This window comes from Diadema antillarum, unplaced genomic scaffold (assembly GCF_040938485.1).
Source record: "Diadema antillarum isolate AM-2024a unplaced genomic scaffold, OU_Dant_1.0 seq00000244_RagTag, whole genome shotgun sequence".
NCBI classification, from domain to species: domain Eukaryota; kingdom Metazoa; phylum Echinodermata; class Echinoidea; order Diadematoida; family Diadematidae; genus Diadema; species Diadema antillarum.
In genome coordinates this window covers 1,204,586-1,217,870 of record NW_027271288.1, presented here as the reverse complement: position 1 = coordinate 1,217,870, position 13,285 = coordinate 1,204,586, and the positions used below count along the sequence as shown (strand labels likewise).

At 37.6% G+C, this 13,285-nt stretch overlaps 1 protein-coding gene across 1 annotated transcript in view; it reads left to right on the top strand.

The window, feature by feature from the left end:
- The window catches only part of LOC139729538 (ORM1-like protein 2), a 31,056-nt gene extending 20,425 nt beyond the window's left edge, over positions 1–10,631 (top strand). Inside the window, exons 2-4 of the mRNA XM_071640465.1 lie at positions 7,282–7,577; positions 8,586–8,734; positions 9,799–10,631. Of these exons, the coding sequence (XP_071496566.1) occupies positions 7,371–7,577; positions 8,586–8,734; positions 9,799–9,934 (492 nt within the window). The 5' untranslated portion in view covers positions 7,282–7,370 and the 3' untranslated portion in view covers positions 9,935–10,631. The remainder of the gene's footprint in view (positions 1–7,281; positions 7,578–8,585; positions 8,735–9,798) is intronic.
- Positions 10,632–13,285: the final 2,654 nt, after the last annotated feature.

The following is a 13,285-nucleotide window of genomic DNA, read 5'->3' as shown; positions in this document are numbered from 1 at the left end:
TATCCAAGGACCACCATTCAGTTTTATATTTACTGTACATACTGTAATGTACATTGTATTCAAATTGTTTGCTGATAGTTGCCACAGAGATGTCACACGTACATACATGTATTACTGCATTACATGTTCATGTAAGTTTGTACGTTTGTCAAATGGCAACTCAGGTTAACTGATCAACAAAATATCAAATAATTGCATTTACACGTTTACAATGTACAGTGTGCATGAGCTGTAGCGGATGTGATCGATGTTGTTTGTTTCTTTTTTATACACAGAAGACCAGAAATAATCAACATACACAATGTACTTTGTTTAGCATTGTGAGATCTTAATATGAAAACATTTTCTTTTAATCAAATGTGATATTAAACTAGAACATTTTTAAATCACTGCTCCCAGTGGTAAACGGTACCTTTGAATTCCTCCCACATTCTTGTGCTTTTAATTTGTTTTCTTTTGCCCGACTTTAATTTTTATAGTCAGTGCATGTTAAAAGAAAAAGGCCAAGGTTGTACAGCGTAGCACCATAGACCATCTACAATTTTACAGCCCAGGGGGGTGTTTCATAAAGCTGTTCGTAAAGTTACGAACAACTTACGAGCGACTGGTGATCAGTTCAGGGGGGCATTTCATGAAGGAACTGTCGGATAAAATGTCCGACAAGTCAATGATATCTTATAGAATTCAGAATCAGACTAAAGAATTTCTCAAAACTTGTCAGATATAATTGACTTGTCAGATATTTTATCACAAGTTCCTTCATGAAATGCTGATGTGCTATACTGTTGTGTATCAGAATTTCAATAATTCAGCACAAGAACTGATCACCAGTAAGTTGTTCGTAACTTTACAAACAGCTTTATGAAACACCCCCCTGGACCCCAACTGAAAGGGATGTACGTCATGCTCATGATGCTATGTTTGCACGATCAGATTCTCCAGTTTGGAAGGGAATCCAGGCAGGAGAATCTCCAGTCTAAGAGATGCTTGGGATGGGAGTCTCTGTGCTAAGCACTGTTCTACCAGGGAGGTGGGAAGACAAAGTTTGTGAAGACCATGTAGACTTTTTCTCTCGATCTGAAAATTGATCCATGTACATTTGAGATGCCTTGAGAGCAAATGGCACTGAATATAATAGCAACATTTTATGTATATAATGTAAGTAATATTAATTTGTACATGGTCAATACTGTCAAATGATCATACATTATACTGTAGGATGATTATAAATGATGTGAAGGATTTTGAAGGAAATACAAGTGTAGCCAAAAATAGATTGTCAGAGTGACTTTTTAAAAGTTGACAACCTTTTCTTTGCCACCATGTAGTTGGTCATCTATGAAAGTGCAGTAAACTTCTCCATAGAGTCATTGAATGTTCTCCAAACATGTGATTTTAAGTCCAGTAAGTTCACAGTGTAGCATGCCTTTCATGACTCTTTGTGACCCATTGTGGCAGTAGACCATCATTGTTACCTCCACCAAGGGGGGAGGTTATGTTTTTGTTACCATTGGTTTGTTTGTTGAGTTAGTTAGTTCGTTCGTTCGTTTCAGTCCGTGTGTATTAAGCTAACTCAAAAAGTAGTTGACGGATTGTGATGAAACTTGCAGGAAAGGTTTTGAGATTGACACAAGTAACAAACGATTAACTTTTGGTAGTGATCCGAGAACTGTTGGGGAATTTATGAAGGATTTTTTATATTTTGGCAGGTAGGGTCAATGAACTTGGGAGTTCAGGCTGCGCGTATTTGAGGTTTGCATGGGCGCACTAAAAAGCATGCTCCAGTCTCTGCTAGGGCGAGGCGCGCTGTGCAGCTGAGGGTTTATGACGTAACAAAGGCTTCTACATTTTGTATATTGGGAAGTCGGGCGGTTTTCAGCACACAATGCAGTACGTATGGGTGGAAATCACTGATCTCTGTGGAAGACAAGATCAAAGCGGGTGGAAATGGGCTGCATGCTTGGTGGAGGTCTGCGCTCTCAGAGTGCTTCTCTAGTTTGATATGCTGTGAGAGGAATGCTGTTTTGCCACATTACAGTATACTCTTGCAGATACAGTACAACTGTTTGTCATCATTCCACTCATGTTTTTCATGTCAACACAGGGTGTTATTTCAATCCCTTCCATCCACACCATACATGTATCACAACTAGAAGTGTTGTTCCCTAGAGCTACAGTACCCGGTACTGTATGCTCTGAAGAGTGCATACATTGGTAGTCATCTCCAGATGGAATGAGACAGTGTCATTGGAACTGATTTAGGACCTGAATGATTTTAATAGGCCTGGCAAGAGTCAAGCAGTTCCAAGGAAAGAATGCAGTACAAGTACACCTTACGTTGAAATTCAACTCCTGATACTCAAGTTGATTCTTCCATTCGCACAAATACATGCTGTACTTGTACGCTGTGGGGTGTCTCAAGTGTAACTAGCACCAAAGTCAATTCTAATATTGGTAGGTCATGTTGTTTTCTGCTTGTTCACAAGATGTATCAAGTTACAAATTACATTGTACAGGCTTTGTAGGTAATCGTTATGTGATCCCTGCTGTTGAAAGTTTATAAAGCAGATAATGAATAAACAGCAAAATATCTCAAGTGGTTAATTGGTCTTCATGTCTATGATTTCATTGTGGAGTGCTTATGAGTTTGTGTGTTTGTGTGTAAGCGAATACACTGTACATACATCTATGTATGAGACATCCAAAGGTAGACAACTCAGGACATTACAAAACTGATTGATAAATCACTAGTCCTACCCCATTACACTTCTCATCAGAGCTTGTGTGATTTTGCACAACTTGCCACAAGTAAAGTACAGAATACACGACTGACCTAAAATCTGACATACTTGTACAACATACGAAGCTGAATATTCATATGATACAATGTACACTGTGTATTATGATACTCCTGTGTACAGGGAATATTGTTTTAGGATCAAGCTTGCTTAATACAAAGAGGTACATTGTACAGTGTACATGTACAACATATTACTTTTAACGAGGGGAATTTGGCAGACCCGGTTTTCTGAAAATGTTACAATTCTTATGGCAAATCATTCATCTTATGACAAGTTCAATGAAAAGAGGATCCCGGTCGCCACAAGTTCTGTTTAAATGGTTTACAATAAAAGAAAAGATTCTGTTTTACTCTGATGTTACAAGGTGATGCAGTGCAATCCCATTATTACGAACACGGTTGTAACGAAATTCCGGTTACAACGAAATAAAACTTCTGGCCGCAACATTATCCACTCTGGTATTTTATTGCTTATTTGTTTGGTTATAATGAAATTTTGATATAACGAAAGAAAACTGCTGATCCTGAGGACTTCGTTTTAATCAGAGTCCACTGTACATGTATGTAAACTATGGCATCCATCTTGCCAAGCTCACGTTATGACAAATATCATTCTAAATGTTCAGCTTGCATTATTCTGCCAGAGAGGACAGCATACCACTTACACACTGTACGTGTATAAAGCATAAACTTTTTTTTTTTTTTGTGGATCACATTACCACACCACACATGCACACACATTCCATATACCTGGTACAAATTCAAGACCCCATCAGACTAGAACAAATGTCAAACAAATACCCAATGAATTAGAAAATTTAAGGATACGATCAAGTTCCTTTCTAACACTAGAATAGTTCATAACATGTTTGACGTTCTTTGCTTTGTATTCATTAGCCATTCGTAATGATCTGCAGAGGTGCGCTGGAGATTTTAAAGGACAAGTTCACCTTCATAAACATAAGGATTGAGAGAATGCAACAATGTTAGTAGAACACATCAGTGAAAGTTTGAGGAAAATTGGACAATCGATGCAAAAGTTATGAATTTTTAAAATTTTTGTGTTGGAACCGCTGGATGAGGAGACTACTACAGCTTGTGAGTCATATGCGTACAACAGTATAAAGAAAATATAAAGAAAATTCAACATATTTTCACCTTTTTCACATAATAAAAGAGCTCTTGACTTGGCTCTTTCTGAAGGCAGGGGGAATAATATTGCCCATAACATTTGTCGGTAACGAGTCGGGGGAATGTGAACTTTTTTCATAAGATAAAATTTTGTGAAATTCTCTTTATATTTTCCTTATATTGTTGTACGCATGTGACATCTAAGTTATTCACACACTGCAGTAGTCTTCTCATCCAGCGGTTACGGCACAAAAACTTCAAAAATTCATAACTTTTGAACGGATTGTCCGATTTTCCTCAAACTTTCAATGATGTGTTCTACTAATATTGCTACATTCTCTCAATCCTTATGTTTATGAAGGTGAACTTGTCATTTAATGATTTTGGACATGTCGAAAATGAAAAATAAAAAGATTAGGCTCCAGTGTAATGTTGGGAATTGTGACTGTGCATCACAAAACCAACAAAAGACAAAGTTGCACTAATTTTGCGTGAGGACTAAAAATAGGTGAAATGGGTCAGCGTAGGCAATCTTGAATTGTTTATATTTTCTGAAAGAGCAAGTCTTATACATTATGCTAGAGTTTGGGATCATAAAATGAAAGGGAAATTGTATTCTTTGCAGTTTTTCTCAAAACGGTTTTTTTTTTTTGTAGAATAGTGTGATTAGGTGTGTCTTGTAGAGTCTCCTTTTCATTTTAAAAACTCTGTAGGGCCGACACACTCTTCACTTTCAACTCTAGTAACTTTGAGACAGATGATGCTACTGCTTTTGGGCAAAATGTGTTAATGAAGCATGCTCAATGTCAGCTTATCCTGATAATCCCTTTATTGTTGTTGCTCAGGTGGTTACATCCTGTTCTTTTGTCCCATTCATCCCACGGCTAGCACAGCTTGGTAAGATTAGGTGCTTAAATAGACCCTGTACTTCAAAGTCTCTTTCTTTTTTCAGTTCATACTTTTCCAGAGTGTGTGCTTTCTTCACAATACAATATATTTACATAGGTTTGGAGTGTGCATTTGAACTGAGTTTTATACATCATTTTAAAGCTTAAAGTCAGCTCTTTCAGAATCTGTACTTAACTAAAAATCCATGTCTGGTGACTTTTTGTTGGTTTTGTGATGCTGGGTCACAATTCTTATGAATGGTAAATACAGAAAATTTCAAACCTGTTACAAACTACATGTATTCTGGTATATGAGAAAGGGACTTGAACATATCCTCAAATGTTCTAAATCATTGGGCAACTATTATAGTATTAAAGATAATATAAAGTTTTGGTACCTCAAAAGTTTCCCGAGTTTCCTTGTCTTAGTTTGTGTTTCAGGTTAAAGTACCTTTCATATATCTAACACTGTGAGACTTACTCGCCCCAAAGTGCTCTCATGTCTTAGTAATCATGCAGTAATGGTTTCGTACAATACGTGTATATTGATTGTCGCGGTACCGTGTCGAGTCAAACTAACGGCTCGTTCGAATTTTTCAGAGCCCGCTCTGCTCTGGTACGAAACCATTATTGCATGATTACTAAGACATGAGAGCACTTTGGGGCGAGTAAGTCTCACAGTGTTAGTTATGTGAAAGGTACTTTAACCTGAAACGCAAACTAAGACAAGGAAACTCAGGGAAACTTTTGAGGTACCAAAACTTTATATTATCTTTAAGAACAAATGGGAAGGTGTCTTCAAATTTTTGAATTCGTTGAGCATTGGCTCTAGTGTGACGGGGCCTTTACAGTACACATGCAAGACACAGGCTACATGTACAAAAGTACATACAGTACATGTACCTCTGGGCATCACTATTCCCACTGAATTGCATGTGGAAACTGCCAAGGATTAAATTTAAAAATCTTAGATCTGTGTTTACCTGCGACGACAGCTTGTGATTTTTCTGTACCCCATTCTGCTTGTACTGGTGCTCGTTGCTGATCAGATATATTGAATGTGCACGATTTGGAATTGTTCATTTGGTGAATGTGTGCAAAGATGGCATGAGAACACAAGAGTGCAGAGGGTAGAAGTGGGCCTTTTCTATGGGTTGTGTGTCTTTACCTGTCAATCAATGTGATGGAATCATCTTAAAACAAACTTTGCAGAACTTTGAAAGAGAGTGGACAAATTTTCTTTTTTCTGAAGGGCACTATGTGGTCAGAAAGTTCCCCCTCTTAACACAAAATTAACTGCAGGGAATATACTGGAACAGAAAATAATGCATGCACTTAGAGCCTTCTTGGATTAACCTCTTTGTGGTGATTCTTGTGACTTTAATTTACAGAAGAGTTTGTGCTTTTATTCCTGAATTGTGTTCAAATCTTGATACATAATTGTTCCCAATATTATTGGTTAGAGTGTCAATAACATGTACAAAATGCATGTAAGCACCTAACACTGTTTACCTGGTCTCTTTTTTAGTTCGTTTACAAGGAGTAGCAGTCAAAACGAGGTTAACTGGAAGGTCCCATTCCAGTTCACATGGGACGTCAAAGGGAGTTGGTCATCAGATATATGTATTGTGATTCTTTGATTGAATTGATCTCTGTTCACTGCCCAATAGTGGTACATTAAAAAAAAACATACCTAGTACAGGCTTGCTAGAATAAAATTGCCTGTTAGTGAATATGTGCGCCAATTATACTGTACGCTCATCGTAATGGTCAACACTCCAGCTGGGCATTATTCTTCGGCTGCATTTGTGCTGCGTTACGGAAATTATGAGCTAAGTGCAATAATACATGATCAAGACGTATAATGCTCGGGATCAAGCCAAGCAAACTTTGCACCAGGTTTGGGCAGTCAGAAACTGACGGTAAAATATTTGTTATTCCCCTTGAGGTTTGCTCAGATATGAATGTCTGTGTCCTCATAAGCGCAGACAAGCAAACAAAATTAATGGCACACTTGATACACTTGTTCACAACATTGGGGAGATTTTGAATATTGCAAACTCAGTACTGTCACAAGAAGAGGGTTCTTTTTACAGTCTGGTTTCTCACTAGCAGGATTCCCCAGCATATAGCACAGAGTTCATTAAACTTTTATTCCTCATTTCAAGCAGACATGTATTAGCAGAGGACTTTACTTCCAAATGAATGCATCATCTGCTAGAGCAATATGTGTATGATTCAAGCTGAAACTTTTCTTTGACATCTGTAGAGACTACTTTAGCAAGGAAAACTCATGTTGTAGTTTAGAGTTGCTTTGTTTACCTTTCATTTGATAATAAGAGTAGAACAAAGCATATTTTAGTTACAAAAGATAAATAGAGTAGAATTTCATTGCTGCAATAAGGTCCTTATGATACTGATTATCTACTAATGCTATGTATTTGTTTTCTTTTGTGTAAACAGTGCAAGAAGGAATCTGGAAGAAAGGAGTGAGTCTAGTACATCAGTTTACCAAGTGAAGTTAGAGGTCTCATCACTGACAGCCAACAGTCATGAAGCTAGAGAAGTCAAGTAGCAGCGCAAGTTTCACCAATGGTGATGCAGCAGACAAACCCAGTACCTACCACTCCTGGCTGCAGAGCCGTGGGGTGTGGTTCTCCTACATCACTGGAGTCTACTGTATGCACCTGTTGCTCCTCAGTCTGCCCTTCTTCAGTGTCAGCACTGTCTGGACTCTGACAAACACCTTGCACAGTGTGGTGAGTCTTTGCCTCTTGATGTGTCAAAGATAATAGCTGCATCTCCACCTATATTACCGGTAAAAAGCTATGTCACAGTATGTTTCCATTATTTCTTATCACAGCTGCTCTCAAAACACGGAATAATGAGTGTTGATTTAAGGACAATTTGTCAGTTTGCAATGAATAACTCGATGCAAGAAACATTCATTTAAAAAGTTTTAGCTAGTTGTTGGGGATGTCAAGAGGACCAGTACTTTATTGAGGTTATTGTCTGTTGTAGATCTAAGAAAGCGAGCAATGTATCATCTCTACAGGAAATATTCTGGTGTCCCCCCCCCCCCCCCCCCCCCCCCAGACTGGTTGCCTGCTGGTGCACTCCTTTTCAATATAAGGCAAATTTTTGTATGGACACCATTTGGCCAAAGAAGATCATCTGCCAAATTCCAGTTCTACCGGTATTTATAGAAGTTTACACATGACTGAGGGAAATTGAAACATTCTAGTTGTGTCCTTGAGTATTAAAACGCCTGTCTGCTGTAATTTACCTTAGTCAATTAAGACTTTGAAAAAGAGTGTAAAATTGAATAAGTTTTTTCATTACCTTGAATTCTTTGTAAAGGATACTTAATATCATTTTGTTATTTGAAGCTTCATCAAGGTATTTAGTGTGACAGACTTCCTCCCCAAGTTTTATTGATCATGTAAGGGTTGCCATCTTTCCTGCAACAAATAACAAGATATATCTTGAGGGAACTCTGTAGCTTTAGCTGGATGCAGTGCAACAATTGCTCCCAGCTGTGATGAGCTGAGACTGATGGAAGAACAAGGAGCCCCTTTCTGACAGGTGTCCTTTACAGACAGTGTGTCCATGTTATCTTCTCTATATGAACACAATATGAATGACACCTTCAAATGAAGGAGAAATTATTCATTTCATATTCAGCATCATACATGTGAAGAAAAGAAAACAGTGATTTTATGAATGCACAATAAAAGGTTCCATTCTCTCCCCTTTTCTGTTGCCAGGTAACCTACTTCTTCTTCCACCATGTGAAGGGCTCCATCTGGGCCGACAGCCAGGGTAGTGAACGTTACCACACTCAGTGGGAGCAGATTGACAACGGGGAACAGTTCACTGCCACCAGGAAATTTCTCACTCTTGTTCCTGTCGTCTTGTAAGTTACCAGCCAGCAATGTATGCTATCAAAAGGGGGTTTAAATGGAACGAGAAATTACTACCATGTGACCTGGTTGCTAAACACACAAATTATTAGCCCAGAATCAAAGTGGAATGAACTGCACTGGACTTTGATTTGGAAGAGGCCAGCATTTATTCTTCTCAGAGTTGAAACATGGTTTATAGTACAAAACTGTTTTTTCCACAATGCATTTTTATTTTCATGAATGTTGCAACTCTGATACTATTGCAAATGTATCAACGCGCAAAAATATCAACTCTCATCCTGACATGAATGCTGTGTGTACATTTTTCAGTCCATTATTGTACAACACAATCACAAATTCAACCACTCACAAAACTGTCTTGAAGTCCTGACTCGCCAAAAATTAGCCTTCCTAAATATATGTCATATTCAACAGTAGGCTGAGTGACCCATGAAAGCAGTTCCTTTTAGATAGAAGAGAATCTGTGTAACCTTCCTAATCTTTATAATCTCCTCACCAACAGGTTCAGATAGTATCTGAATTGCTTGCAATAGTCACTAGATCATAATCCCTCGTTTCCTGTTTGGATGCTTGGCCAAGCACATTCATAAGCTTAGTGTCTTGTGTCATGACAGTGTTATACCCCTATTGTACTACGTCCATTGCAGGCTGGTGTAGGACGAAAAAAACCTCCTTTGCTTCTTAATTTCTTTCTCATCTAATACCTGCTTGCAATGACATTGGCTTTCATCTGACATATAATTCTCCTCCCCAAATACTTCATAAGGAGTAAATAAACTAAATTTCTAATTTATATCCCCCAAATCACAATCATGATTGACAACTCTTACCATGTGATGGTCCACTGTACATAACCTCAGACTGAACAACATTTGTTAAAATAAAACCATACTACGTAACCATATTATGTAACCTCTCTTTTGAGAAATTGTGTCACAGTGTGAATCAGTGTAGCATTCATACAAATGACAATGATTGTCGTAAGGTAGACATAACATTGTTGATCCTTTATGCAACTGTTACACTATTATTCACATTTTTCTTCTGTCTACAGATTTTTCCTGGCAAGTTTCTACACAAAGTACGGCTTCAACCACTTTCTGGTGAACTCAGCCGCCCTTCTCCTGGCCCTTGTCCCAAAGCTGCCGATGTTTCATGGATTCAGGCTGTTTGGCATCAACAAGTATTGAGTACACTGTGAGTTCTTGGTGCCCCTGTGAATGAACAAAGTAACAAACATCACAGTTGAGACTTGGACAAGTGGACTGCGAGCTGTGATGACAGAGCTCAAAGACAGTCAGAAGAGAATTTTTCTACTGAAGGAGAGAAGTTTGCTTGGAATGGATTTTTTTGGAAATGAAACATACACCTGGTTCATGTTGGACGGGTGTGCTCCTGTATTCTGCATCATTTGAATCGAAGAGCCGACAGATTGGCATATGACATTCAAGACATGATGGTCAAATGGCATTTTTGGATATGGAATTGTGGTTGCAATTGTTTGTGCTATATCTTTATTGAATGCTAACAGAAAAAATAGAAAGAGAAGATTTCTGCAGTCGTCATTTGTAAAGTTACATACAGCTCTCTTATAGAGAATAGCATGATAGAACTTCAAATTACATTATAAACATAATGTTTCACAGTATTTTAGTATATGACCAAAATCTTGGGGCATGTGGTCCAACAAATACAAGGACAGTAAAAGAATATGATCTAGTTAACAAAATTGGAAGAGTGCCTTCCTTTCTTACTTCGTATTTCATGAGATTATGTTAACCTTGATTGGCTTGAGTAAAGTGGGTGATACCAAGGACTGTTCCCAGATTGACAGGTGCATTAAAGGGATGGTATAGTATTGGTTGAAGTGAGGATTCAGCTTTTTACTTTTTGTAAGATACTTAGAAACCACTTCATGAAATGTTGAAGAGCTTACAATTCTAAGAGGAAGTCAAAGTTTATTTTATGGAAATCAGGCTTGAAAGGGCTGCAACATCCAAAACCAAAGTAAAACAAAGCGGTCCAAATAAAATGGGTCCCACCTTTGATTAGAATTGCTTTGTTTCAGATATCACAGCCATTTCTAATCCAATTTTCATCAAATAGACTTTAAATTCCTTTTAAGATTTCATACTCTTTCATATTTCATGAGAGGTTTCTCATTATCTCAAAAATGCCATCATCAAAAGATGTTGGAAACCAGAAGCCCCATCTCAACCAAAACTGTACCATCCCTTTAAAGTTGACTGATCGATTTGCTACTGGATCCGTCTGTCCGTTGAAGGAGAGTGACCCATGAAGGGACTTGGCATGTGATGAATGTCTTTTGGTTTTTTGCTTCTTCTCTGCCAAGATCTGTAATCAACTTGTGGGGGACTTTCATATTAAGGTTTCTGTGTGAATTATCGTGAGATTACTATTATCATTACTATTTTTTATCTATTTCATTTTTGAAGGCTAGATGAAGAATTCACATTGTTTGAAAAACAGTGAGGCATTAAGATTGCAAAATTTCACAAGCCCATTCCCAGTTGCTTCCCGGTTTACATGTATGCAGATGGAAATGAGTGTAAGGATGATTGAAAACAAGTATATAAGAAAGTGGTAAAAGAGTTTGAGGTATTCAGGTTTCATATGACAAGGAGCTAAATCACTTGCACCTATGTACATACATGCACTCTATCTTATGCACACAGTGCCCCCAGGATCCCTTCCTATATATCCTACGTACACTTTGCAGAACATGTGTTAAATGTTTCCACAAGTCATTTTCCTCTAACAGTATTTGAAGCTAAACATTTAAAGATGGCCCTTCCCTTTTGCATTCCTACCCAAATAGCACAGAACATGATATATTCCACCAGAATGACAAGACTATTGTAAATCTATAACATTTCTGTGATATTTGAATGTTGTTAGCCGTTAAAATTCAAATAGTGCACCAAACGCTCACCGTAACGTATTCTGTGTACTAGGCACAGCTGCATACATTAATCCTCCTTCGGTTGTGATATGATACTTATACTTCTAACAACAGATATGCATGTTAAAGCCGTCAAAAAAGAAGAATTCACTAGCTTCTCTTACTTTGTTATCAATGGCAAATAACAACACACCACTTACATGAACTACATGTACAACTAAGTGCATCACACAGGTCTGTAAAACTAGACTAGTATTTAGATTTGCAATTTTTGCGAAGTTCGCAAAAATTATTCAAATCTTAACTGCCAATTTAAGTAAACAAATAAAGACCCTCTTGAGTTCAAAATTTACAGGGGGTTTCCAAATAGTGTTTTCTTCAATACCTAAGTGTTCTCACCAATTTTTCAAAAATTTGCATGCAAAAGGGATTGGCTGTCTTTAAGATAAATACACATAAACTTGGCAGAGAATGTGTTTAAAATGTTTTGATAACTAATTTTCCTGTAACAGTATTGAAAGCTTTACATTAAGATAAAAACACTGTTTATCACTGGATTGTACCCCATGTCATTCAGTGAAGTTTGTCATAGCCAATATACCATTGTCACTCAACATTATATAATCAAGCGGCATGTTATGTAAGTTTTGTTGTTGTCGTTCCTGACTGCTGAAATGAGCAAGATGGCAAGTGTTCAGTAGAGTTGACAGTCCAGTGCTCTCACTTGTTATCTACTTAATTGCCTTAATGTACTGTAAAACACAATATTGTCACGGCATGAAATTTTCGCAAATTGGAGCCAACAGCCTTTAAGGCGGCATGAAATTTTCGCGAGTTGCCTCTAACATTTAATGCATTTATAGTGTAGATAAGAATTTTCGTGTGCACTTTATTTTTGCGAGTCTTGGCTCTTGCAAAATTTGTGATATTAAAATGCATGCGAACATTCCTCATTTTAGAGTAAGTGTTTGCAGATTGCATAACAGTCAGATTAAGTACAGGGTACCTCATTGTTGTCTGCTATGAAAGTTACAAGATTGATCAGTCTGATAAGACACCCTCTTGTCGTCTAACCAAGGAGGTAATAGGCAAGCTCACCAGCCGCCTTGGTCTAACAAACAGGCTGTGAAGACATTGTCTGCTACATATGGCAGGCTTTGCCATATCACCATGGTAACACATGCCCTTTTTCATGAGATAAGCAGATCTATATTCGTTTTCTTCCTGATGTGTTTCAATGTTTCTGCTTCAGACCAATTTCTGTGTAAATTTGACATTTTTGTTTTGTATAGTGTATTGCACATAATTTTGAATATGTCCTAGAGATCTATTTTCTATACTAATAAGCAATTTGAAGAAATTGGCAGGTTTTGCAGTGTATTGTGTCACTGAGTGAATAATGTTTTATGCATAGCAAGCTGGATGTTCAGAATATTTTATAATTTTTGGAAGTTGTTTGTTTGTTTATTTGTTTTTAAAGAAACAGAAGTATCCGTATTTTTGATTTCAGGTAAGAGCTTGTGTGAAAAGTCTAGGTACACACAGTAGGCTGACTGGAGATTTGAATAAGACCACTACTTGGTAAGAGAACATCAACTGTGAAACACAGTCTGTGACA